The sequence below is a fragment of the Patiria miniata genome, unplaced genomic scaffold (assembly GCF_015706575.1).
Source record: "Patiria miniata isolate m_02_andy unplaced genomic scaffold, ASM1570657v1 HiC_scaffold_5, whole genome shotgun sequence".
Classification (NCBI taxonomy): Eukaryota; Metazoa; Echinodermata; class Asteroidea; order Valvatida; family Asterinidae; genus Patiria; species Patiria miniata.
In genome coordinates this window covers 6900820-6928287 of record NW_024037072.1, presented here as the reverse complement: position 1 = coordinate 6928287, position 27468 = coordinate 6900820, and the positions used below count along the sequence as shown (strand labels likewise).

General features: G+C 41.3%; 1 protein-coding gene across 1 annotated transcript; it reads right to left on the bottom strand.

Annotated features, from left to right (window-relative positions):
• Positions 1-6359: 6359 nt before the first annotated feature.
• LOC119741879 (tenascin-R-like) lies at positions 6360-27418 on the bottom strand. The gene is made up of 13 exons (XM_038217811.1): positions 26092-27418; positions 18220-18314; positions 17729-17891; positions 16731-16816; positions 15492-15737; positions 13463-13705; positions 11437-11718; positions 10906-11193; positions 10236-10613; positions 9621-9917; positions 9173-9285; positions 8301-8494; positions 6360-7575 (listed from the first exon to the last, which is right to left on the bottom strand). Exons 2-13 carry the CDS (start codon positions 18293-18295, stop codon positions 7500-7502), a joined length of 2442 nt encoding a protein of 813 aa, XP_038073739.1. The 5' UTR covers positions 18296-18314; positions 26092-27418; the 3' UTR covers positions 6360-7499.
• Positions 27419-27468: the final 50 nt, after the last annotated feature.

Genomic DNA, 27468 nt, shown 5'->3' with positions numbered 1-27468 from the left:
AGTACAATAAGGTTGATATGATAATGAGCCCCCACTGCAGCCAGAGTTGTTTACCACGTACGGCCCGGAACGTGATTACCAACAGGCCTCATTCTGATTGGTGGGAGTCGAGCCAAGAAAGGCGGGGCTACAGCGCATAACAAAAGGTGTTGTTCAGAGTGTATGGCCCGGTGGATTTGGAGGAAACAAAGGTCATGCATAATGCATAATACGGCGATAAGCTGGCTGGCGACTGTTTGCTGTAGCTTATTTGCTATGTAGTATCGAGCGAGAATTTCATGTATGTACATGTACATGTACATGTACATGTACATGTACATGTACATGTACATGTACATGTACAGTATTTGGGGAGCTACATTTTTCGAAGACGAGAATTGGAACAGATTTCAAAACGGCTGTTTGCAGTGTAGTATACATATGCACATGTACATGTACATGCATGTTGTGGTGGTACTTGTACATACACACTGTGTATACTATACATGTATAATTTATGTACATGACATATTGGATGGTATGGGGATCGTTATAAAAAGTTGTAGTACGATTGGGATGATAGTGCTCTATGATATTATGTAGCTAAGTTTTTTTGTAGATCAGAATTGGAACAGTTTTCAGACTTATTTTTTTTTTTGGCAGTTACTCTTCAAATTTACTATTAATCGAAAAGGAAAGGTAAGTTATAATAAAAGTTATTCTCAACATTTTTTGATAGGGGAAAATGCTCCTCAAAACACAACACAAGACTGCTTCTTCTTTTAAAATATACAACATTTGCAAACATCAAAAACCAAAACGACCAAATCATTATAATATACCTTACTGGACTGTTAGTGAATCTAAAGCATCCTGTAAAATCATGGCACCTGGACAAGTGTGCTGATTTTTTCAAGAAAAGTGGTGTTTTGTATCAATTTCTAACGCTGGTCGGCCGACCAGCGTTCGTTGGAAAATGGGCCTTTTTGTTTTAAACACTGCCCCAATTTACCAATATTTTAATTAGTCCGCATCTTGTTTGCAATTAATTACAAACCTATGAACGGGTACAAGCCAGCTAGACTGGTTCCCCGACCTTACAATTCATCTAAGTCTATATTAAAATTGCTCCGTTTCATCTTAAGTGTGGTCAGGCCGGAACCGGACTACAAAAATATGATTGTTTTTCTTGGTTTTCCAGTATCTATACAAACACAAACTTCAAACAGTCAGTGTAACGATATTTGCTATAAACTACTAACCCCCCTAATCCATCCATTTCTGAAAAGTACAGAAAAAGCAAATGTTGTATAGTCCCTTAAGTAAGTATGTAAGTCTGTTCTTTTTTAATCAAGAATGGAGATATTCCGAGGGACTCAGTTTTTTTAGTGATTTATCGCTTAAAACTGTTTTCAAAGGGAGAGCACAAATCAAGTGAGGCCATCGATGATCGTAACGAAAAACAAAATTGAAACAGATCCCCAAAGTGCTTAAGACTTTAGAATGCTGTGCCGCTCTACATCTGACTAGAAAAAGTTGTAGATTTTCTTCACACTCCAACAAGTGCACATTTTAACTCACTGTCCCAACATGCATTATCGTTTTTTAACAAACGGTGACAAGTTAAAGGCATTTTACTTACAGTAAACATTTCTCCGTTGAACATTAAATTAGGGTATACCCTCTGATTAGGAAATCTTTGAAAAGAACACAAAGATCGCTACGTGTACTTAATTGCATACATTATTTGTAAAGAGGTTCCAGACGTTGGTATAATTTTGGGTACCTGGCAAAAATATCCCGGCCAGATCAATGTTGAAAGGTCCCACCACATTACCACAAGTAGATGACGTCTCTGTAGTACCTTGCCATAAATTTTCTTGTCCAACAATTCCACATTTGCATATTCCCCAAAGCACTGAAATGGAAAGGCTAGGGGGACGGGACCAAGGCATAAAATCTCAGCAATCAACGTAGAGGTTGGGACCACACAGAGTTGTTTTTGATAGCAAGTTCGTAGTTTTAGTTTCATGGATAAATTTACATTTAACACGCCTCGATGTACTTTTACAATGAACATCTATAATTGTACATATCTCATGCATGTACATGTACTGTACATGTACATGTACATGTACATGTACATGTACATGTACATGTACATGTACATGTACATGTACATTGTACATGTACTGTACTTAAGTGCACGGTGTGATGCGGTCCTCTTGTGTCACGAGAGGGCGCTCAACATGTTTGTAACCAAACTAACCGCCCAAGTGCAAGCGAAGCCGTGCAACCCGCCCGGCTCATACATATTTTTTTTGTCAGTGTTATCAATTAAGAAGTAGTGTTTTATTTGGGGTTTTTTTTTCCACGAAATAAAAATGTATTGAATCAGACTTCATATGGTTTATTATTCTGTTATGCATGCTGTTCACTCAATATAGCTGACCCTTGTCAACACTGCACTAGGTGGGCCAATAAAACCAAACTTGATGTAATTGTTTACACACATGCAGTGTTTGACTTTAGTCTGGATCACTTCTAGTTAATGTAACACTGACAGGGAGTACTGTAATATGTTTAGAGTCACGGAGTGTACGATCAATTCAAAATACAGTACAGTCGTTATTTATCGATACTACCCAAGACTACGCAATGCAGACTTTATTGTGTCAGAAAAGGCAATTAGTGAACCTCGACATCGATTATCTGTGCCTAGTTCCCGAGAAATTAGAGAGACATTGCAATTCCCCCTCTTTTTTGAGTATATGCCCTTCAAAATAATAAATCGTTTCTCAAGAGCCTACTGTTTTTTATCGGTATATCGTGGCGTGCAGTGAACAATGCCGCACTTTTTTTTTATCAATGTGCTTGACAATTTTAGCTGAGTATAATATTAAACGCATTTCACAAGCCCCAAATGTTATAATCCAGTACATAACTTGTTTTTGTGAACCGTGACCGGATATGCTTGCCCTTTTAATGCATGCTTTGATAACCTTTCTTTTGAAAGAGGCTCAAACGTAGTTTATTTTTGGAATAGCACCATTCTACAGGCCTATTGGGCGTTTCATTAAGACTGTCATTTAATTTTATAGTTTTTTATATAAGGTTTCCGTGGCATTGAATAGTTTTATCTCTTCGTGTCTCACGCGTAACTCGTTTTATGGAAAATAATACTGTTGGGGAGTCATCACACTATGTCACGCCACAGCACCAGCTCCAAAACCAGAGATCGGCTGATTTGACAAGCCTGGATGTCTCCCCGACGCCAAGAGGACGTAACAAGGCGTTACCCAATGATTGTTTGTTATGTCCCGTGTTAATTGTCACTCCGGCTCGCTCGGTGTCCTTGCGATGAGGACAAGGATGTCCTATACCGTCTGGCCGCATCGATCCACCCGTGGATCTAGCCTTCGAGGTCGCGGTGCCAATCCCAAACAATCCCTGAGAGTCCGGTTTGTGTACACTCAGTCTGGGTCTGGGCTGGTCAGCTGGCCTCTATTGTCCGGCGATTTTACTCTCAAGTGGTCAATGATTCTAATCGAAATGACCTTGGGGTCACCTGCGTTTCCTTGTTGCGGCTCAATACTAGGCACGTATACATGTACAGCCCTTGTCTGTACCTCATCATAGGGTCTGTGCTAACGCACGTCATCAGATGATCTACAACCACTTACAATTGTAGAAAATCTTTAATGATTTATGCTCATTTCTCATTTTACCATCATCTAGTGTAAAAAAAAAGTTTGGAAGTTGTTGCAAAAGTACACTAGTAGAATTCGATCAGTTTGCAAACGCAGCTGAAGACACTCAGACAAGACGGACGTCTGTCCTCATCATTCACCCGAAGGGTTTGGGTTCGGCGTCGGATATTGCAATTAAATAACAGCCCCTTGCAATGCTTGGGGCAACAATTAAAAGTTCGTGAAAAACAACTTTTGTCAACTTATACTTCAACCACACTGTAGATCGATGAATAGCATGCAGAGCTTTAAATTTAACGGAGTCAGGCCACTATGTCAAACACAATGTAGGCCTATACGTGTAGGCCTATTATGACACCGATTTACACCATCGGGAAAAAGGGTTTATGCAACAAGGTTTTAGAGTAGATGTACTCTAAGTTATACCTTTCCTGTTTGAATTATGTTGTGTTATTATACAGAACAGAGGAAAAGTACACTTTCGCAAAAATGAAAAATTCCATTTTTTCGTTTTAATTCAATATTAAACACTCAGTGTAACGACAAATATATATATTCTGGGTAGTTTCAGCATAGCGGAATAAGGTTTCAGTTACCGTACGTCATACATATTTATTTACGAGCGAGAGCCTAATCTAACTGGTCAATTCACTAGCTCGTGTCAACCGACCTTTTTATTTTGTACCCGAGCGCGCAGTCGCTAAGCCACATGCGCGGGAAAAACCACATGCGCATCAGCCTCGACTCCAAAGGCGCGTGCGCGTTCCTTCACTTGAGATCGCGCAAGGCATGATGGGAAAAAACATGACGCAACAAGATACCCATGCGAACGAGGTTGCATGCGCATGCACTTGACTATCACACGGCTTACCAGCGTAATAGTACACTGCGCTTGCGTACTAGTGAACACCACCCGCCTTGAAATAGTCTACTGCGCTTGCGTATTACGGATCAAGCTCAGAAGTATACCGCACGGGATAGTGCGCACGCGCGAACATCGTCCTAGCTACGTGAAAATATGGCGGCAGCTTGTACGGAAACGTTTTGGCGATATACATGTATCTGATGCGTAACTCGACGAAATTGTTGAATATGTATGAGGTATAGTAAAACAAATATAACATGGTATATGCCATTGTCAATTTCCAATACCTCGGGGAGCTTTATCGACTATAGGCCTAGATTAAATTTAAAAAAAAGGCAACCAATTATGCCTATCAAAACGAAAAAAAATCAACATTATTCAGGACACTGTCACTGGTTAAAATAAACACCGAACTATAGAAAGTTTGATGAGTTACCAAGATAAAATTCTGTTACTTTAATAAAGAAAAAACTATAAAGTTTTCTCCGTAAAAAAAAACAAAAGCAAAAGTATGAGTAATTGCTTCACAAAGGACCTCTGTCGGTAAAAGTGCATTCATGTCAAATGTCAGGTGTTGACTTTTAACTCCTCCTTCAAATATTGATCCAACCTTTCTTTGAAAAAAATCCTGCCTGTGCATGATATCAATATTGGAACGTCAGTGATTTATAGGTTTTTTTCGCACATTTTAAAACTGTTTCCGTTCAAATTCATAAAACGGTTAACTTCATATTCGTCTCGAAAATCCATGACCTATCTATATTTACCATGTTCAATTTCGTCTTTGGTCTCTCATTTTCGCACTTTGTTCAAACAATTTCGTAAATTAGCCATACTTTGTCGTAAAAGACAATTCAACTTCTTTGTCCGCAATTGCATAACGTACGATATAGATGAAGCAATTTCGTCATTTTGCAATCAATGTTATATATATTTCATTTAAATTCGTCACATGATTGTATGCTATCTTTGGTATTTTACGTTTTCATCTGTTCATTTCTACTTTAAACATATTTATTTTATTTGTGTGTGTCTGTCCAGTATTTTCCTTGTTTAACGTAGTGGGCCGAAATAAGCATTTTTCCTGTGTATTAATATGCAAAATGATATCTTTTTCAATACTATTTTGTGTATCCGTTTAGTTCTTCGACAACTTTGCGCCAACAACTGAAAGAAATAAGGTCTATACACAGGCAAATGAAAATGTATTCTTTCCATTTCATGCAAGAAATAAGTAGGCCTATACTTATGAAAAGCAATATGTATTCATATTTTCACATCTTTCAGAATAGTTAGAGTAGGCCGACAGAAGCTTGTTTACAAAGATCTTTACAGCCAGACCATGGGATGAATTTGATCGAAACATTATTGAAATCGATTGAACAAGACGAATTCAATCCTTACAGTATGTAGATGATCATCAGGTGAGTCGAATTCCATTGAAATCTGACGACATCGAATGGACACATGTTGAAATTGATTGACCACTGATCAATTGGAATGACCAATGACTAAATTCGGGCGGTTCACAAATGCAGTGCGCAACCAAGAGTTTGCCACGAAGATTTCATTTTTCCCAGTGCATTGTGGGAGATAGTCGACAAATTCACACGCGGGACATTTGAAATTGTTCGTTTTGCTAGTCAGTAGTTTCGTAAAGGTATGCTTCGAGTATCTGTTTGCCCTTTTGTTTTCTTTTTATCAATGTGTTTTTTTTTGTGAGGCGGCAGAACGCTATGCCCCAATCTGTAATAAATTAGTTCAAGTTGTCTACTGACACTCATTCAAATGGGCGATGTTTTGTCGACCGTAAACTAGAAAAATTGACTCTCCATGGCAAACTCTTGGTGGCGCACTGCATTGTGAATCGCCCGAATTCATTGTAGTATTTGCGCCTTCCAGTCTTCTGAGACGAAATTGAAGTTAACCGTTTTTGAATTTGAATGAAAAAAAAGTTTTAAAATGTGCGGGAAAAAACACGCAGTGTATTTATCCGTGAGATACTTCAACAGCGACCTCAGGTACAGGCCTACAACAAAAGGAGCAGATGCATTCCTGCACTCGTATATATTCAACACCTGGTTGCCTCTCATTTCTTTGAGTTCTCGTTGGATATTTTGTTTAGCTGATGGTCCGAGGACAAAACTTTCCATTCCAGATGTAAATTCAATATTCCAGATTTGCCAACTGTGAGCATGTTCGAGAGATATAGTTAACCATACAGTTCGACCAACTTCACTAGAACCGAAGCCTGCAGCACGGTTTCATCTTTGGTTACCCGTAGCCGTGCGCATCACTATGCACAGCATGGGAGCCCGGACCAAGAAGTTTGGTGATGTTTTGACCAGCGTACGCGTGACGTTCAGCCGTTTCAATTTAGTGCGCAGGCGTAAGTTACGTCAGGAATCAATCACTAGTCGGCTATTGGTCCTCGCCAGAACTTGCTCTGTGTAATGCTGCGACTTGGAAATGAGGACCATCGGAACTTCACAATGATTAGTTCCTGCTTCACCGTACGAAGTATCCACGAAGTACACAGCGGTGATGAGTCTGGTGCCAAGGGACCGATCTGTCGCCAAGGCGCAGTGCTTGTGGTACCCCCTCGTCAGTTGAACGGTAAGACTTGCTCGTTGTTGCAGGACCCGAGGGGCAGCCTGTTTCTTCTGACTACCTGAGTCGCAGTCACTGATAGATGACTAACTGACTGAATGTGTCACTGGTTGTGAATGATGCCCCAACTGAGACTTTTGGGTCTTGTTCTTGTTCTTTTTTTTTGTTCACGTTTCGTCTCGGTTGTTTGAACATCCAAGTGTATTTCTTTTTGCATTTTTAATTAAGTCCCCCGTGTCCTCCCAAACCATTGGCTCTTTGACACACACACACTTGGATCACTTTGCGCAGTCGCGTATATTCATAAGCACACATTTATCTGACGTCACTACTAATCAGGAATCGGCCTCTTTGACGTTGTAGTAAATTGGCGATATCGCACTGCCATTTCCTTTGCTTGCAGAAGAAGTTCTGAAACATATAAGCGTAAGAAGTTAAGCCTCTGTTATTTTCAAACAATATTGTTGAAGTATTGCAAAATTAACAACAAAAACGGAAATATGAGTAAGTGCGTCATTACATCAATAATGTTGAACAAAGAAATCGGTCTGGATCCGTACTTGAAATCGCGATCTCGTGAACATTGTATAGGGCGCCGATACGCCCCTCCAGACAATTTCTTCGTTCATCCCACAGATATCCGGAACTCATCAGATGAATTTCAAATAATGAAATTGATGGATTTTTCTATAAAATACCCAATAACGAAACAAACTTTGCTAATTTTGATGAAATATTTTCTTCTCATTCACGTTAATTAAGAATTTGAAGAGCCCGTGGCATGGGCCTTATTCACGTGTCGGCCATATTGAATTGAGAGTGAGGCAAAATCTTCATTTTTGAACTTGTGTAGAGAAATGAAAGCAATGACGTTACAAATTAATACCAGTCTGCTCTGATGAATAATTTAGAATAAGTGATTAAATATACCCTAATGTGTTAAGTCACATTTAAAAAAAATGAAAGTGAGGCTGGAATGAATAAATAGTCTGGCAACATCCCATTCAACAGTTCACAATCTATGAAACACATTCAGGGAACACGACAAAAATGGCTTCCACCTGAATATAATCCATGAGGTTTAGGCCTACAATTAGCATATTTTGTGCAAAGCCTAAGTTAACATGATTCCTCACCGTTTTCCCCTGCTGAACAGTCCCCTAGCAATAGGAGGGTACATGTACCCTGACACACTGATGGGTGGTGGGTGGGACCTGAGTAACATGGCCGTCGTCTCCGATCCCTCCGTGTTCTGGTAAGGAGGGGAGCTGAGGTACTCGCTGTTTGGACGGGTTGGGTTCTCGTAAGTATTTTCCTCTGTATGGCGTCTCTGTATATATAAGATATAAGTTCAGTGCTTCCACTTTCCGAAATTCAATGTCCTTAGCAAAACAAATGTATTTCCTTATATTTGGTCTGATGGACGTCACAATTTTCCTAGTTTCCTTAGAAATGGAAGCGCTGTACGAGTTTTTAATTAAGTCTGGTTCCCTTACCTGATGATCACCAAACGCCTCTTAATAGATAGTCGGCCCACAATCTCATTCAACAATATACTAACATGACGCAACAAAGCCCTGCCCTTGTCGAGTGCATACTCGAAGCACAAAGCCTAAATGGTTATTAAATGCAGATACTGGACATTGCACCTGGCATTAAATTTTGAACCTGCAAGCCTTGATTTAATGAACAAAAAATGAACAACAATTAACAAGCATGAAAGGTATTTTGTTAGTAAGTGAAGAAAACAATTATGCCCAGACTTATCGGAGCAATCGCGAACATTTCCGAGTGTCAACGAGCGCATTCGCCTACCAATTACGCAAGATTGTCAGAAAAGGCAGAATCTTTTGGTCATTGGAACCAGACTATTTGAAGTATCAAATCAAAACATTCTTGCACGGCTAAGTCCAAATGTGCAAGCCCAAAAATGTGTTGTCCAAAACAATGAGAGAAGGTAATGAAACAAATTAACTTGCTTTCCGATCAAGTATAAAGACTAACTTACATGTATATTCATGTACTTGTAGCACATCTTTAACCTGCAGATATATATTCCTATGAACACCAGGATCGCTGCCAGAAAACAGCTGGCGAGTATCGGTGAGGTGCAAGTAGGCTCTGTGGGAATAAACCAGTTCACGAGAAGACACAGTAAGTGAATTCCAGTAGTTTTGAAGAAAAAAAAGAGCAAACAATAAGTTGTCATGTATGGTTTTAAGCTTAATACCTTAATTAAGCTTAAATTTAAATAACAGAAAACATCCTCTCTGAGATACCCACAATGCATGAAGTTCATCGTCTAAGAGCGGTCGGTAAGACAGCGCCCTCCTGTGGTAGGCCTAGGCCTGGCACACGATTAATTCACGGGAGGGGGGGGGGGGGGAAGTATACAAGAAGCACAAACATTCTCCGTCTGACATTGTTGAAAAGCCTGCACATCGAACAGGACTTACCGTCGAGGGTGAGAAGCGCTTCAGCCTTGTCAACTCCAGGGGTAACTTGAATATCCGCCGGCTCGCTCGTCAACGCCTCGTAGATGGTTACCACGGAGACCACGTACGTCGTCATGGGAACCAGCCCGTCGATGGTGACCTCGTTTCCGGTGACCGTGGTCGGTGCAGCGTCTTCTAGTTTCATCGGGGCATAGGTCACCTTGTATCGTTCGTAGCGTCCAGATGGAGGGCTCCACGCGATTGTGACGGACGAGTTGGTGACTTCTTGTAAGACTAGATCGGTGACGGTACTTGGACCTGTATCATAATTTCAGCGGTTAATCTCTTGGTATATATGACCAGTATCGAATACACGTAGGACGGTTAATTTCATGATTCGTTTTGAATGCTACCGGTACCGAATATGAAGCAGTTAATTTTATGATTCATTAATTACCAGTAAATTCCCTATGGTCGTGCTAGAATGAGATCGTGCCTATTGTTTTTTTTATCAGGTCAACGAGAGAATCACAGTGGTGCATGTCTGACTCATCTTATCGTATTTCTTGTTATTAAAGAGCACAACATTTCAGATAAACGGTATTTTTTTGTAATTCTTAGAAGATCTGAACTCACGAGTCATGGTGGTCTTTTCCTGAACATTTCCGCTGGCGTCCGACGGTATGATCCGTATCGTGTAAAAAGTGGTGGGCACCAGCGCCATGAACTCATACTGCAGCGTACCAGACTCGAATATGACGTCAGTGAAGACATCGCTGTTATTGGAGTAGATGACTATGACGTAGCCGTTGCTATGGTGATAGTCGTCTCCTTCGTCTTCTTCTACCTCCGGCCGCACTGCGCCGGTCCCGTGTCGATTAAGTCTGGACTGGGAGCTTCCCCGGTCGTACGCCGTGGGAGTCTGGGTGGTGGTCGCCGGTACTAAACGGGCTACTATCTGGATACTGGTGGCGGTGACTTTTTGGAGGAGGATTTGTGACTTCGAAAGAGGAGCTAGACAACACGAATTCAATGTAACCATGAGGTATAATAGAATAATGCAAGTGTGGCCTTAGTTAAATTTGGTTAGAAGCTTGAGTAAAAGAAACTGAATATAATGATGGATTTCGAAATTAAAAAATATGAAATGTTTTCCATCTTATTGCCCCATTTATATTGTTGGAAAGACGCATGACTTAACGCGTTACTGTATATGGGAACCCCGATAAAACAACTACATTGAATGCTGTATAGTGTACACTAATTTGCATAAACTGATTTGCATATTTGTATATGTAAACTGTACCTGTTGTTGCATTGAGAGTCGCAGGATCACTTTGTGATTTCGAATTCCGGACACCACTCACCGACACCAAAGTAAAGACGTATGAAGTGTTTGGGTATAATTCAGTCACGTGTTTCTCAACTATCCCTTTGTCCAATAGCCGCAGTGTTGTCATGGTCTCACTCCCGGTTGCTTGGTATGAGATTTGGTATTGGTCGAAATTCCCGATCGGAGGTTGCCACATAAGGAAAACGGAAGTGGAGTCTAAGCTTTCTGCTTTGAACGTAAAATCACTCGGTGCATTTGGCTCTGTCACGAGAAGTAAATAGAACGAAATCCGTGAAATTAATTTAAACGTCTTCAAAATTTAAACATCCTTCCATTTTGTTCACTGAAGCTAGCACGAGTTCCGATTTTTGTTGTTTTGACTTAGTTCGGCATTTTACCAAGACTTAGTTTTTATCTTCTATCAATTAAGTAAAGAAAGAACAGTACTAACAAAAAGAACTTTATGTTCGACATAAAAAATGGAAACGATTAATTAAGCCGTACTTGTCCTCAGTTTTGCATCCAACTCGTCCCCCACACCTGTCACGTAGATTCGGATGTTGTACATGGTGCCGGGCGACAGGCCACGCAGTGTGTGCGTGGTGAAACTTTCCCGCCAGTTGATTGGATGGTACTGATGGTCAGAGGCCTGTGGTTGGCTGGCGCCCACCGGCCATATGTAAATGAGGTAGCTAGAGGCTTTCTGATTCACGTGCTGGGGCCAGCTGATTTCCAGCTCCGTACTTGTGTGATTGCGAAGGAAGATTTTGTTGCCAGGAATCTCAACTGCAAATCAATTTAAAAACAGCAACAACTTTTGTTTATGGGTAAGGTTTTTTGTTTCATATTATTACTTTTATTAATTTCAACTCCTCCTTCTCATGGAATCAAGGCACCGAAGCTTTTAATCATCTGGAAGCATAGACGGAGGAGATGAAGAAAAGTTATTGGAGGTTGGAGAAAAACAGGCGAGAATGAGATTGATATTCAAGGGAAAACCCATGGAATCGGGGAGGGACTTAAAACTCAATCCAGGTGTCGTCCTGGGCCAATGGGGAGATTCCCATCCAGGCCAGATATCTCGACTTGATAGATGTTTTTTTATACGTTTTTATGGCTCAATAATTCATGATGAATCATTGCAATGATTCAACTTCTTTGCAATTCAACTTCTTTGCAGCCTCAGCCTAAATATCCACACAAAACCCGATGCATCTTTTTAAAGAAGAGTTTAATAAAAAAAAGTATGAGGTAATTAACTTTAACGGCAAGTAAGGAAATATGCTGATTTTATGGTTCACAGTTTCCCACGGTGCATGCTAATTCTTGTTTTTGGCAAATTTGGTATGGTACTTAGCAAAAATCACGGACAATTACGCAGCAGAAGCAGTGCATCATGCCGGCCGGATATGCAGCATGCGATAAACATTCAGTCTATCAACTCCTCAAGTGACTCATGTCAGACTGAACATGAGTTCACGCGCGAACCTAGGGGAACAAACTCATGCCTATGATTGCATGTCACTTGATCTGATTATACAACTCTGGATAGATATACCAACGGGAAAAAACAAACTCTTAAAGGTCAAGGTCTAAACATAACTGGGGAAATAATAATAATGAGAAACACCTTTTTTTGGCAGTCCTAATGTAAAACGGGGATCCGCCTCGTTTAAACGCATTCAGCCTATCGCTCAACCAAAAGCGACTTTTTGTGCCCTAAGCGATTCACTAAAAACGCCAGAAATCCTGTGCACTGACGCAGCCTATTTGTCCTAGCTTACCCCAACCAATGACTTATTTGAGACGTTATTGCATCAACTACAGCTCTTTTTGTCATTTGGTGACACTTTACTACCATTGCAACATGAAGTCAGAAGGGGATGAAAAACGCATATGCTAGCCAACGACCCAGTTCGGCAAAAATGCCCCCACCTTTAATGAGTAAAAGTTTTCGTCAGGACAGACCACAAAGCCATACTGATTCAAGTTTCCTATAAACCAAATAGAGCAAAGTTTGGTTTAATTTGATAGGGTATGTCTATTTAATATAAATGTTATTGAAAAATCTCACTCGTAATGAAACCAATTAGGTTTCTTGAGGTGCACCGCACTGCAGCTCGGAAGCCTTATCAAAAAACATAAAGAAAAAAGACTCAAAGCTGAAGAAGTGATCAGTAATTGCAGAGGCCAGAGGAAACCCAGAAAATGATACTCGAGGGATTCTAAGGAATCAGGTTGGAAATGGACCCCAACCCAAAAGTCAGTCAGGCCGGGATTCGAACCAGGATCACGGGGTGCAAGGTGAGTAATGCCCCACTTCGCCGACCTGACTTCCTCAGAGTTGTGAACGAACGGCCATATTGGAACCATAACGAGGCTGTCCGCTAAAAACAAAGACTGTACAGTCTTTACTATGTGGGTACCAAAGCTGCGTACATAGGCTTACATTTGCCAGGATGTGGCTCTCATTTGCCAGGATATCTCTCTTTCATAATAATCAACCCAGGACCGTTGCTGCCACACTTACCCTTGACGACGGCGTTAAATGTGCAAGTAGCCGAATTCCCTGCCGCGTCTGTTGCCGTGTACATCACCTCAGTCCGGCCGAGCGGGAAGCTCTCTCCACGGGAGCGAGTACAGGTGATCCTTGGTGGCCCGGCGTTGTCGATACCACGGGGTGGCGTCCAGGAAACAGGACCGCTGTTGGCTGTCGGGGGAACGTAGGTTAGAGCCTCCACTGGGCATCCTTCTAAGATGGGGCTCTCATCATCTGCTCAAGATTCAGATTATCATCGATGTCTTTTACTTTTGGTAATTCTTTTGTCAATCATACAAGGATGGATTCATATGCACGTAGACATTAATGTCAGAATTGTCCGTAAGCACCGTAGACCATCCAGTAATGACTATTCGTGGTCCATAAGATAAGACGTTACAACCTCATATAAATTATTTTGTTACGCGATTCATTTTTTTTTTAGCACTGTGCATTTTGGCAAGTTGTCATCGACAGAAGGCGCAATAACCGGTCATGCGCGCTTCTTGCGGGTGCAATCCTGCAATAAAATTCCCATAGATTCTAGTGCTAAATGCCCATACTTCAAAATTCTTTTAAAAATACTCAGAACTCTCACTGCAGGTATTTAAGCTGCACAGAAAAATGATGATCAACATGTCATTCTTCATTTTCTTTTCATTTTTTGGTGGGTTGACCATTGACTTTTCGAGGAATTCTCACTCAAAGAAGATGACCCTTATTTTTCCCAAAGCGAAAAAGTAGCCATCTTGAAAAACGATCCCTCCACAACAGGGCAAATAGTGCCACTTTCGAGCCCAATTGCATCCAAAATGCTCAGAATTGGAAGCCCCAAGTCAGGGCCAGAGGTTCATTGCGCTTTTTGCCATATCTTCTTCATTTTAAGGATATAACTTGTATTCATGAGCTCGGCGGATGGGTTTAAGCCTATTTACCGGTGTGCTCCCTTGATAATGGACTCGATTCTAATCAGAGTTCGGAATCGAGTAAAATCAAGCGCTAAGACCCGAATGTGGGAGGAGTTGATTGAAGCTCTGAGAATATAAAACATACAGTAACGTGGTGAGTGAACACAACGCTGTCGGTTGTGCCTAACGAACAAAACCCGATTATTGACCGAACCTTCTGGTTTTATAGAGGCGAAAAAGGTTGTTGATGAAATTCAGCAAAAAGTAGAGATGGATGTACAACATTTCCATGTTCGTTGATAGCAAGGGGACTCATACACTGTGACTGATGGTCTCAAGAGGCTACTAAATTGTATAAGCTTAAAAGGAAGCCAACTACCCTTGAGTGGGAAACAAGATTGCATTGCAGTCAAACACATTGAAGTCTCGATCCCTCTTCTCAATTTAGAGAATGATAGGGCAACAGCCAGAATCAACGTCTCTGGGCTACATAAATGTCTGTAGTTTTGACGATTTTGTGGTAAGTTCAAATTAGGTTGTACACATTCAGATCGGGAATAAAAATAATTCAAGGTCTACAAATTGGACTTCGTTACTTAATAATGCCTATAAAGTTTTAGTGCATGAGGCACCTATACTAAATCTCCCGTTTGAGACATTCACACATTACGTACGGGCAGTGTAGTGTATCCAGCTTATGATGGGGGGGGGGGGGACAGCACATCCGCGCCGAAATGTAGACATGTTCATTTCTCCGGACACTTGGCCTCCGTAAAATCAAAGGGGGGGGGGGGGGGCTGGCTGGTACCCGTCTTTAAGCCGACCATTATTAAGCATAGTCTACTGGCAAATATAGAAACCTATGCCGATTTCCATGGCGCATTGTTGTGGTTTTGGACTTTGGTTTTCTTTTGTTTTTCATGTCAGAACTCTGTAAAAATCCGCGGGGGGGGGGGGGGCAAGGTGCCCCCCCCCCGGATACGCCACTGCGTATGGGACTTGAACTGTATAAGACATCGCATACATTTTTGGTACAACTTTTGTCTCCAGACGTCAACTATGTACGGAGTCTGCTGTCTAGTCGTAGAATCAGCAATTAAAGGTATATTTACCAGTTACGATGACGTTAAAAGTACACTCCGCCTGGTTACCCTTGAGATCCACAGCTGTGTAGGTCACGCCTGTGTAACCCACGGAGAACGACGAACCAATGGGGTTGGAGGAACTGAAGTGCTTGACCCGGAAGTTGTCTGTGGCTAAGGGGACGTCCCACGAGACCGATGACCTGGAAGTGCTTCCGGGGTCAGCCGGAACTGTGATGTCAGAGGGGCAATTGACTATGCGGGGAGGCTCCTCATCTTGGCATAAGAAGTTATTAAACCAGTTAACCGGGATATTAGTAATGAAATCAAGTGAATCACAAGTCAATTACAAGTACAATGGCGGGACGCGTAATAAGGATGAACATTAAGGATAGGGAAAGGGATGCCTTTGTCAAAAATGATTGGGAATAGCTTGTCGTCTGACTTGAGACTGGATGAAATGTGATTGACTTGCGATTGATTTGAGTAAACTTGATAACGTTACGACACATTACCAAACAAGTGCCAGTGCACAATAAGCTCTGGCGAAAAATGCGACGCCGATGGCACATAATTATCGAACACCATACTTATGATCAATTTTCATTTCTCCTTCAGGATACCGTCCAACCACTACACAAAATACCACGTGACTATAACATTACTGCACAAAAGTGTACATTATTTTGCCTCCATTTACACAATTTTGATTAACAACTTTAAGAATTGTTACAAACAATTTTTGTCAAGTGCATGTATTTCAGTCATTTTGTTTGTTTTTTCTTTAAATTTAATTTTGGTAGTTATATTCTATTGGAAACTTAGTGGGCTCGTTTTTTTTGTAAATTTTCCGGGGACGGACATTATGCAAAATAGACGCGCATGCGCATCGATCAAGAAAAGCACGTTTTTTTTTCGATAACCTTGGTCAACAGTGCATTTACTGACAACGGCATGGCATTTGGTAATTTTTTGATCAATTTTCGGGGACAGACAGACAGACCGACAGACAGACCGACAGACTGACCGACCCGACCGACCACCAAGTGACACGTAGAAGTTCCTGTCAGAGCTTAAAAATCTGCAGCTAGTGTTTAAATCTAATCTCAAGTTCATGATACAACAAGCACGTAGATTTTATTTTGTCAGTTTCCCTTTCTAATTTCCAAGCATACGCCGCGCTCTGAGAGTATATTCACTTGGAAAATCTGTTTGTAAAACACTTGAAAATCAGATGACTAATCGTCCACATGGATAGCGTCAACTTACCATCGACTCTGACCATGAAGCTGCATGTGACTTTGTGGTTACCGTCGACTAGTGAGTATCGGATGTTGTGAGAACCTACAGGAAATCTGACGAGAAAACGTTTTTTGGGGGGTTACAGAAGAGAGTAGCGCAGCGAGAAAGATTATGTTCACGATTATGACAGTTGTCCAAGACTTGAGATATTAATAATGTCTGAATTGAAAGGGACATGTGAGTGTTACAGAATGATGTATGAAAGCATTCAATGTTTAGCAGATCATGGGTAAATCACAGTCTTTCACATCTGTGTCACGCCATGTCAAGGAGAAACAAATTTGGGTCAGATCAATAGACCTTATTCACGAAGAAGCCATTTTTGATCGTGTTCCCAGAATGTATTTTATATAGTGTAAGCTGTTGAATGGGATGGCGCCAGACTATATATGCATTCCAAAACTCACTTTCAATTTTTTTTTTTAAAACATGGCTTAAAGTAATAAGGTATGTTTAATCACAAATTTTAAATTATTCATCAGAGAAGACTGGTATTAATTTGTAATTAACTTTATGTCATTGCTTTCATTTCTAGTATTCGCAAGTTCCAAAAATGAAGATTTACCTCGTTTTCAATTTAATATGGCCGACTCGTAAATAACGCCTATTTCATAGGTTTGCGACGCAAAGACGTTTTCTGAGCACAAAATAGTGAAATTTCATGTCATGTTCATAACGACTAAATCAAAACGAAAATTCGCTCGTCCCCGAACCGCACTGAATAAGAGTGCTGGCGACCTCTTATACCTTTAACAAATATTGTGAAGGAAACGCAATTGTCGCAAAGCATTGTGGGTAGGTCAATACACACACATTCTGTGCGCACGGGTCATGCGCACATGGAAGTGTTGACCCTTGGTCACTAACTCTATACAAAAAGTATCCAATGAGAACTCGAACAAAGAGGTATAACCAGCACCCTCGGATGGGGCGGTGGGCACCAGCGAAAAAAAAATGAAAACCACCTTTCTCCGGGGTTGTGTGATATTCTAGCAGGAAGGACCTCCACACCGTCGGGGTCGATGAAGCGGGGCTCGACCCACGTCACTCTCGCCCATGACCGGCCCATGTCGGTTGGTACGGAGATACCATTGGGGCAATCCAAGACGACATATTCTGACGAAGATCCTGCAAAGATTATACCAAAACAACCGTATAGACGAGAAAAATACTACTATAATTCATCACTATGCTTCCGATTTTCATTTTAGAGTGACCACACTACCTACCCTTAGCAGCAACATCACCGGTACAAAGACGCATGCAGGTACATTTGTAATTTGCTATGAAACGAGAACAAATATCGCTGAATAAATGTTTTAAAAGCATGACCAAATCCCGACAGGTGGGTCAGCGAAGTGATGGGGGTGGGGGTGGGGTGTGATAGAACATTGATATTTCCTAATGGTTTGAAAAAAAATCTACTTCGGATACAAAGAATGGTTTATTTACTTACGCCATGTCTGTGCAGTCACCACACCACATAGAACCATGACAAGGATTGTCTCGACTACCCATGCAAGTGACGTCATTGTGTCGACAGTCTGGAATCTGTCAATCAAATTAAAGACAGTGATGAGACGTCCCCTTCAATCAGTTGCATCAAATATTCAAGGAAATGAGCATTGATTGATTAACGTATAACAACGCAGTATAATTTCCGGATCCCACGAAACCAGTCTCTAAGTTTTATGGGCCTTATTCACGAGTATTATTATTCACAGGCCATATTGAATTGAAAGCTAGGTAAAATCTTAATTTTTGAAACTTGCGAAGAGAAATGAAAGCAAGTTAATTTATAGTAAATTCCAGTCTGCTTCAATAAATAATCTAAAATTTGTAATTAAACATTCCCTAATGTTTAAAGCCAGATTAAAAGAATATGACAGTAAAATAAGGCTGCATTGTGCCTGCAGTAAATAGTCTGGCGCCATCCCATTCAACTGTTAACAATTATCGAGATACATTCAGGGAACTCGACAAAAATGGCAAACTTGTGAAAAAGGCACATAAGGAGACCGAACGGCAGGCGATTTTTCCCATGCCACAAAGCCGCTACTTTGTAGAGAATTACGCTGGAGGGCGATATACATGCAATTATTGTAATGTTTAAAACAACTAAGTTGAGCCTGTCACTGCTGTAGTCTACTGGATACTACATTGAACTACAGGGTGGCAAAAAAACCTAAAATGCAATCCTGAAACATTTGACTTTTCATCCGTTCCAATGGCATTACCACAGTAAGGGATTTACACTGTACCTATTTGTGCATGAAATGCATGTATAGTGCATTGTGTCCTTATCCTTACAAACAACACGGCACATTAATATGACAAGAGTAATTAATTTGATGAAAATGTCTTTTATATTCCCAGCAGAACAGGTACCTTATCCTTTTTAGTCCTATTTTAAACCTTTCAGCATCATTAATATGTCACTACAGAAATATTAAATGCGGGGAACGGGGATCGTGGACGGTGTGGTGGGGGGGGGGGGGGGCTGGACACCATCTGACCATAGAGGACGCTGTATATGAAGATGTATGTATGCATTATAGGCACATTATGGATGTATACACATGTGTAATGCTCAATTACGCCCATTTCCCCCCCCCCCATTTTTCATTATATTGTGCAATTTCCGTGATAAGGATGGTGAACAAGCAATATCTTACTGCTTTGAAACCATTTGGGAAAAAACACCAGCCATTAAAGACAATCAAAACGTACCTTCTGTTTATATTACTTGCCGCTAATATGGGTTTGGTGATTTTAATTTGGACGTAAAATGTTTAGTGACAAAAACCCGCGCCATTGGAAGTATGCAAACATTTCACTAAAATTACCGTATCACTGATGACGATACCACACACTCTAAACAGTTCCTGGTCAGATTGATCTGTAATCTATCTGGCCTAAAACCTATCAGGGTCAAATGACCCTACTTCGGGTCAGAATGACACCTCTCTGGATCGTTCTCCGGGTCGTTTTGACAAGGAAACCTCTGTGTCATTATGACCGGAAAGGTGTCATTGTTGACCCTGAAAAGTATTAGACCAGAAAGATCTCGGGTCAAATCTGGATATAGGACGTTTTAGAATGTACACGTTGAAAATTCCACCAAATAAACCCCAACTTACTGCCTCGTTACTTCTTTTCTTGTTACAGGAAATGTTAATGCTTCCCAAATTGGTAATGATGATTGATTAAACAGAAGACAGGGTTAGTGTAAACCGTACCCGTCATCGTCTCTATTACACGACGCCTACAACTTCCCGTGGAAGTTCCCGTTGAAGTTGTAAGATTTTCTGATTTTTTTCTGTCAAAACGGCAAATCTAACCAAGACTGCCTTCCACTGATAGCGCTCTGCAGTCTCAGAGCATCGACGGTGAAACATCCGAAGAATCTTGACAGCACTTGGTGAGTAAGACCGCGAGAGGAAGGAATATAAACGCGGACGAAGCGTGTAATGACAGCTGAAGACTTTAGAGATGCGCGCATATTTAGAGAACGTTTAATTCACTCTCGTTGGGCGAAGATCAGACCTCCCTTCAATGGGAGTGATACTGGCGGGGAAAACTTGTTGCGAGCAGGCAAACTTTCAAAAAGTTGAGCATTTTTTCAAGCACCAGCTAAAATCACTGGAAATCAGTGGCGTATCCGGGGGGAGGGGGGGGGGGACACCTTGCCCCCCGGCGCATTTGTTGAAATATATTTTTCCAGTAACCATTTCCATAAATGGTTAGGAAGTTCTGACACTGAACAAAAAAAAAGAACAAGAAAACCAAGCTCCAAAACCAGTACAATGCGCCATGAAAATCGACACATATTCTCCAGTATGCATAATAATGGTCAGTTTGGAAGAGCGCCCCCATTTTGAAGACGGGTACCAGTCATATACATTCTATACTTAAAGTCTTGCAATAACAATGCTCGACTGACAAGTGCACAATTTTGTTTTCAATCTAGGGGCCTATCGAGAAACTCAACTTGCTCATGTTTTCCCCGATGTCATTCTACCTTTGATCAGACCCCAAAATGACTTCAGCAAAGCGGGAGATTTGATTCGTTGCCCCTAACGAACCGGTTCCTTTTTACCGGTCTTGCTTGTTTCGGTGCAGCCGGCTCTTCTATTTATAGACCGCTTCCCTTCGGAAATTCCCGGGGGGTTCCAAGTTCAGTGGATCAGCCAAGGACGCCCAGCAAATTCAATTGTGAACCTGCTTGCAATTTTTTTTTGTGACGCTCTATTTAAAACGGTACTTCGGTCTTTGTCTCCGATTTCTTTTTTGGGAGTCTTGGGAGGAAGACTTTGATTAAATGATAAAAAAAACCCGGTGCTGTCAGGGAAACTACAATTGCGGTCTTTGTCTCATGATATGCTAGGCCGACTTTTTAGCTGAAGTTTGAGGAAAAAACCTGGACTCGGTCTTATCTTTGAAAAATACATATCTGATACAGTTCAGTGGTTGCAATGTGGGTAATTTGCCGTCCGGTGCTTACACGCTCATTGCTCGCTCTGTCATCCTTAGATACAGGAATAAGAAAAACTGTTATTAACGACTCCGTTCCAATAATCTGAAGAAAAATACGTTATTTTTTATGTCAGATACTAGAATTTTTCAAATAAGACAATAAGAAGTGACTTATTACAACAGCATTGAAATTGTAACATTGGAAGAATTCTCAGCGCGAATACTTGTGAAGTCATATAAAATATACGCATTTCGACTGCGCTTTCTTGCTGAGATTTTGTTCCGGCACAGGAGCCTGTTTTATCCAAGGTAAAACGGATAATTATGCAAGTTCGAAATTAAGAGGAGTGATTGTGTTAGGCCGTCAACCGGGACTTCGTAGCCAACTACGAAAGGGGGAGGGGGGTATAGATGAGTGGCAGGTTATTCTGCCATTGGCCGAATAGGACTTTGACAATGTGGTGTTTCTCATTCATTAAACATGAAAAAAAATTCCAAGGCAGATATTACTAACCTCCCACAAATAGACTGGTACCTCCATTGCAAGTCTCATTTATATTAGTGTCATAACCCCAGGGAGCATGACCGAGAAAGCCTGCCCTAAGCTCAAAAAAGTCTCGTAGGACTAACCAGCCCGGAGATTTAGGCCAAGTTAACGACGTGTAGCCTCCCACTCCACACACGAATTCAGCTACAGACACCCGAAGGAGGATTAGCGAAAATTCTGACTCATGGGTAATTTCGGAAGTCGAAATCTTTCTAGCACGTTCCACTTGAGACGATGAAATAGCTCTGGTCAGATGTTGTCATTAATTGATGGTACGAAGGCCAGCTGCACAACAAGTCTTTGTGTCTCGATTTTCCTTAGCAGTCCTGTTGTTTTGTGATAATTATGGTGCTTGATATCATTTTATGCTGGTTAAATTATCAAACACTTTGTGTTGGACTCGTGGTGGTGTATAGTTCCCGGACCAAGAGTACCTGATAATATTACATTCCAACGATGTATTGAAATGCGTCAGGGGAACCAGACTAGACCCATGGGACGCAAGGTGGCAGCAGACTCATTAGACCGCAGTCGACTGGAGATCTGACTTCTAAATTTGGGAGATGAAAAAAGTGATACACACATACAAGGCCCAACATAATTCTAGAGGTCTGGATATACGACCACTGCCGCCCAACCATGCTTGGAGGAATAAGAAAGTCCTACGATGCGTCGTACGATAGGACGAGTTTCGTGAAATCGGCACCCGGTGTGACAAGACGTTGCAATAGTAAACAAGTACCATTTTTGAGCATTACTCTTTGACGTCATAACGTAGAGCGATAACAAACCATTTGACTTATGCAAAAATTTAATATCACAACACCATTACCGAATGTTGGAGCAAGACGTTAGAAAACAATAATATGCAAAATACGACAAATTTTCAGTGCATGTTACCTCTTTTTGAATAAGAACAACAGACTTCTCGTTGTTTAAATTTGACGAAGCACCATTTTCAACATAGAAGCATACGATTTAATGACATCAAAGTTTATTTTAAAGACATTCAAGTTATACAAATCCAATTCTGTTCACGGCTCAAAGTGAATCCGCCGATCGAACGTCATCCCAATTCCTAGCTTAGGAAAGCAGTCGAACCAGGTCCACCATGGTTTTCAGTGGCATTAGCAGACCCCTTAGGAAATGCAACCTAAGACGCTACGGATATCCGTGAGCGTGTCATCGCCTTTGCGGACTTGTACCCTCGGTAAATCACCCTATGTGGTTTGTCTTACATCGCTGCAGGCAAGGTTTCTGTTATACCAAGCATTATGACACGAGGACAATGACATCAGAGAGATTATCAGCAGCTCTCGCGAAGTCATCGCGAGGGGGGCTGGTGTTAGTGCGTTTATCATAGTTTGTCGGGCCATGTAATGAAACGCAGCACTGTGGTACTCGAACATGTCCTTGAGCAGCCTAGTTTACCATCACATTGTACTTTTGTTTCTTTACCGGTTACGTTGATTGCATGGTCAATGGTAACACCGATTAAAACAAAACATTAAAGTTTAAATTGGATCAACAACACAAAACAGTACAAATATGCATGAGAAACAAACTCCTTTGAAAAAAAGTGAAATTCACTTACTAACTCTAGGTATTAATTTACTTCATGACATTAAAGAAATTCATGACTTCGCTTCTGATCAGTTGGAGTAGACAGTGTGCTACCTCAACCTCAAAGCAGTGTGAGATACAAATAATGTGAGAAGTTAAATAGAAAAACCTCCGAAATTCACACGGCAATAATCCTCGACCCCACGGTTTGGAGCAGAACGCTACCATTACCTCGTTACAGGTGGTATTACCATACCAGTTAGACCTGTATACTATCACACTAAAATGATGACAAAAATAGAACAAGGAAAAATGTTTCTGTGCAGGGTTAAGCTTCAGAATACACATTGAAACACGTAACACTCGTTGAAAATTTTAATCACCAAGTACACGATACAAATGTCTGATTTATTGCCGGATCCCATGGTCTACTAATGAGATCGAGGTTGAAGCATAGTAGACCCTGGGAATTCGTATGCGTTACCACGAATGAACCTTTAAAGAGGCCAGGATGGACGATCACGTGATCGGACTATTTTTTAGTCACAACGAAGTACTTCTTCCGATCGAGATTCTTTCCTGTGTCCGGCACCTGTTGCTCCAGCTGTCACGTGATGTTTGAGGAAGACATCAATGAGGCTTTCCTCTTCTAATTTAATGGTATGCGTTTTTAACGTAGACTCACACTTACTCATTGAAATTACTGGTCATAATTGTGACAACACAACCTGTTTCTTATAATACAATTAATATTTAGAAAATTAAACAGTCGTGAATATACAGCCAAGCGCTTATAGTTAATGACTGCAGCTAATTATCAATTCGTCACTGACGACGTGAACTCATAACTCTCGGTTACAATGTGGATGAAAAACAATTCAGGGGTGACAGCTTTTGGTGCCAACCCTGAATTATGAGGGAGTTTTTTAGTTTTATGAAAATGGATTGATGAAGGCGTGGCACGGATTTTTAAAATCTTATTTGGCACGGAAACCATTCCTAAAGTACATCACAATTGAAATTCTTTATGACAAAAAATGGCGAAACCGCAATTATGTTTAGCTAATTATTTTCAGTGCGTTCAGTTCGGACGCACTGAGATTTGAGACCATTATAAATCACAACAAATTTAAAACTATTCTTCTTTGAGAAAAACTTGTGTCACGTCACGGCAAGTTTTCTCGCTGCGAGTTGGCAAAAAGTTAACCAGATTTCAACCTCGATGAATTTCGCTGCAAAATGTTTACCGACGTCAATTCGTTTTGCGAGAACCGGCATATACTCTGGTTACCTACTGTTTGAGCTCATTTCATTTCACTACACAAGAATATCGTCACATCCTAGCTTACTGGCTCCAAATAGCGATGAAAGTTTCCCATTTATTGCTACAAGTTACACAAAACCACATGATTTACTTGCCCTAATATCTTTAACACAGAAGCGGATTAAGTAGGTTGGGGTTAATCTGACATTATACACGTTTATCCCGATTGAATTCCAAACTTAGACAACAAACATCCCGTATTTTAATCCCATGTTGAAAGACAACCAGACATGCCTGCACACCACTACAAATGGTGGGTGCGACGGATGTCAAAGCATGAACCTAGAATAGAATTGGCACTACACCAGATTTATCATCTGTTCATAGACCCGCTTTTAGTTCGACCCAAATCGACTTCCAGATTTTAACCGTGCCAATTTTTTTTCACCCCTTGCGGAGGCTAGAGGAACAGTAAAATTAATGGAGGGACACTTTATAAGTGTTCTGACACACTTGGAGAGAGGGACGTCAATTAAGCAGGATGGGTATTTTATTTTCCGGGGGAGGGTAAGAACTCACAAAACAATTTACCGGCACAATTATACCAAACTCTTGAGTTCAAAGTAACATGCTGTAGTAAAGCTTGTGATGTGCAAAGTTAAGCAAATAAATCAGAAAGGGAAATCTTAAAGCTACATTTCGAGAAAATCCAAGGAAAACATATAGATGCATGGCAAGGTGATATGTTTCATGATAGGCCTATCTTTCTGTGTGAAACGATCGCGGGTTGTTACAACATTGCACACACCATTGAAAATTGTACAATTGCACACACAAACACGGCGATTTACTTAAATTTCTTCTTAAGCGAACAAGGGCGGATCCAGAACACAATTTTTTTTGGGGGGGGGGCCCCAAAAAAATTGCTCCCCAAAAAGTGTGTCCAAAAAAATTACGGTGTGGGGTTCGGGGCCCGCTTAAGGGCCCCGAGCATTTTTTTTTGGATTCTAAATGTTCTGTGGTGCGATCTGAGGCAATTACTGACCACTTTAACCAATGTTTTCGAGGAAAAGATGGTGGTTTGCTCATTGCCTGCCTTTATTGCGAAGTCATCTAAAAAAAAAAGAAACTGAAAGATTCGGTTTTTTTGGGGGGGGGGGGGGGCATGGCCCCCTTTGGCTCCCCCCCGGATCCGCCCTTGTAAGCAATGTACTTTGGAGTACGAAAGAAAGTGTGCTGTGAAAAAGAAGATATTAATGCACTTGGAATTATAGGGCAGCAGGTTTGCGGGTATACACCATGGACAAATCTCTTTAGTGAAGAAGTGTTGGCTCCGAAGAGAGCCGGTGGTGAGAGTAAAATACTCTGTTCATCTTCACCCTATACTCTCACAACCTATACCGCACAAAACACCATCCAGTGAATAATACATATCAATGGATGGCTTGGGCAAGGTCCGCAAAGAAGTTCTTTCTTACCGTGTTTTTGCTGTCGCTGTCCCCGAGCCGTAGGTTGACTTTTTAAGTTGAGTCAGCGCAGAGAAGGTCGATCGGTCGCACAGCTAGCTGAGCATCGATAAAGCTCCGTTGATGTTAATTCTTCCCAGCCTTTGACAAACACATCCAGGCCTTCCCAAGTGAAAAATTGAAAAGAGGGGGCCCGCGGAGGCTGTCACAAGTTCACTCGATGGCATCGACAACAGGAACACAGTTGATGAAGGGAGTCGGTGTTCCAGAAGTGCGTGGGCTCGCTCGGGACACGAAGTCACTTCTCGATAATAGAGTTCATGAATGCAGTCGCTAATCCGTGTACACAATGTACTTGGTGACTACACGGCGTACCGGAGAGATCTTATCGAAGATGATCGTTCCAAGGGAATGTTGATCTGAGACATTACTCACGTACTCGCAATCGCGGTCACCAATCAAAAATTCAAGGTAGGCACGGGGCACAAGTAATTTTGATGAGCTAGCTTTAGATTATTTCAGAGGGTTTAGCAGACTTCTAACATTTTCGACAATTTAATGTTTGTGAAAACCACTAAGCTTCATATATCCTCAAACCATACTTTTACAGTGGGGTTCTTGCGTATATATTGATTGAACAGCTGATTTAACAAGTCAGTAAAAAGGAGACCATTTTTGAACAACGCCTATAGGAACTGACGTCAACGGGCCAAATTGGTCGGATCAATGTTAAATAAGAGTGAAATTAAGGTGTATTCCGTGTGGGAAATTGATCGGTCGCAGAGGAAAGTGTTTTATCAAGAACTGTCGAAGTAAAGCGGGCTTCGATATCACCTACACGAGTTCTGCACTTCCTATAGCAGCGTCAGTAGGCCTGCTACCTCGCTGATCAACCGCACAAAAAAACAGGAATTGACCAATAAAAAATCTAACTTGGGGCTTGGCGAGTAAAAGGAAAAAACAGCTACCGCCACACCGACAAGAGTTGAAAGGGTCGAGTATAAAGCGCGCCACAGGCGCGGAGTGACGAGACATCAATTTCATCCAGCAAACCGCATCTCTTTTCCCCATGTTTGTTCTATGACCAAGTCAACGATCAGATTATGTGGAACGGGGCTCTGAGGAGTTCTTGTCAGTGACCACAGAGCAAAAACACGGTGCGATGGAAATTGTCACAAAAAGCTCTTGCCATTTGAAGAACTATAGAGGCAATTCGGAGTAAGAAAAGAACATACTAGTGTTGCACTTCAGTAAAAGAGGCACGTGCGGGAGTTATCAGGGAAGATAAAGATGGAAGATAAACAGTGTTTATGTCCCTGAGTTCTACAGGGAGATTCCATCACCTATATCTACGCCCTATATACCCGATCTATGATCGGGTAAATCAGC

Bases quoted from the DNA above. Each gene is read 5' to 3' on its own strand.
- LOC119741879 (XM_038217811.1), bottom strand. From the start codon at position 18,295: ATGACGTCACTTGCATGGGTAGTCGAGACAATCCTTGTCATGGTTCTA. The intron at 17,892-18,219 runs GTAAGTAAATAA...TAATCTTTGCAG, and splicing joins GGTGACTGCACAGACATGGC to GATCTTCGTCAGAATATGTC. The intron at 8,495-9,172 runs GTAAGTTAGTCT...TTATATATACAG, and splicing joins ACAAGTACATGAATATACAT to AGACGCCATACAGAGGAAAA.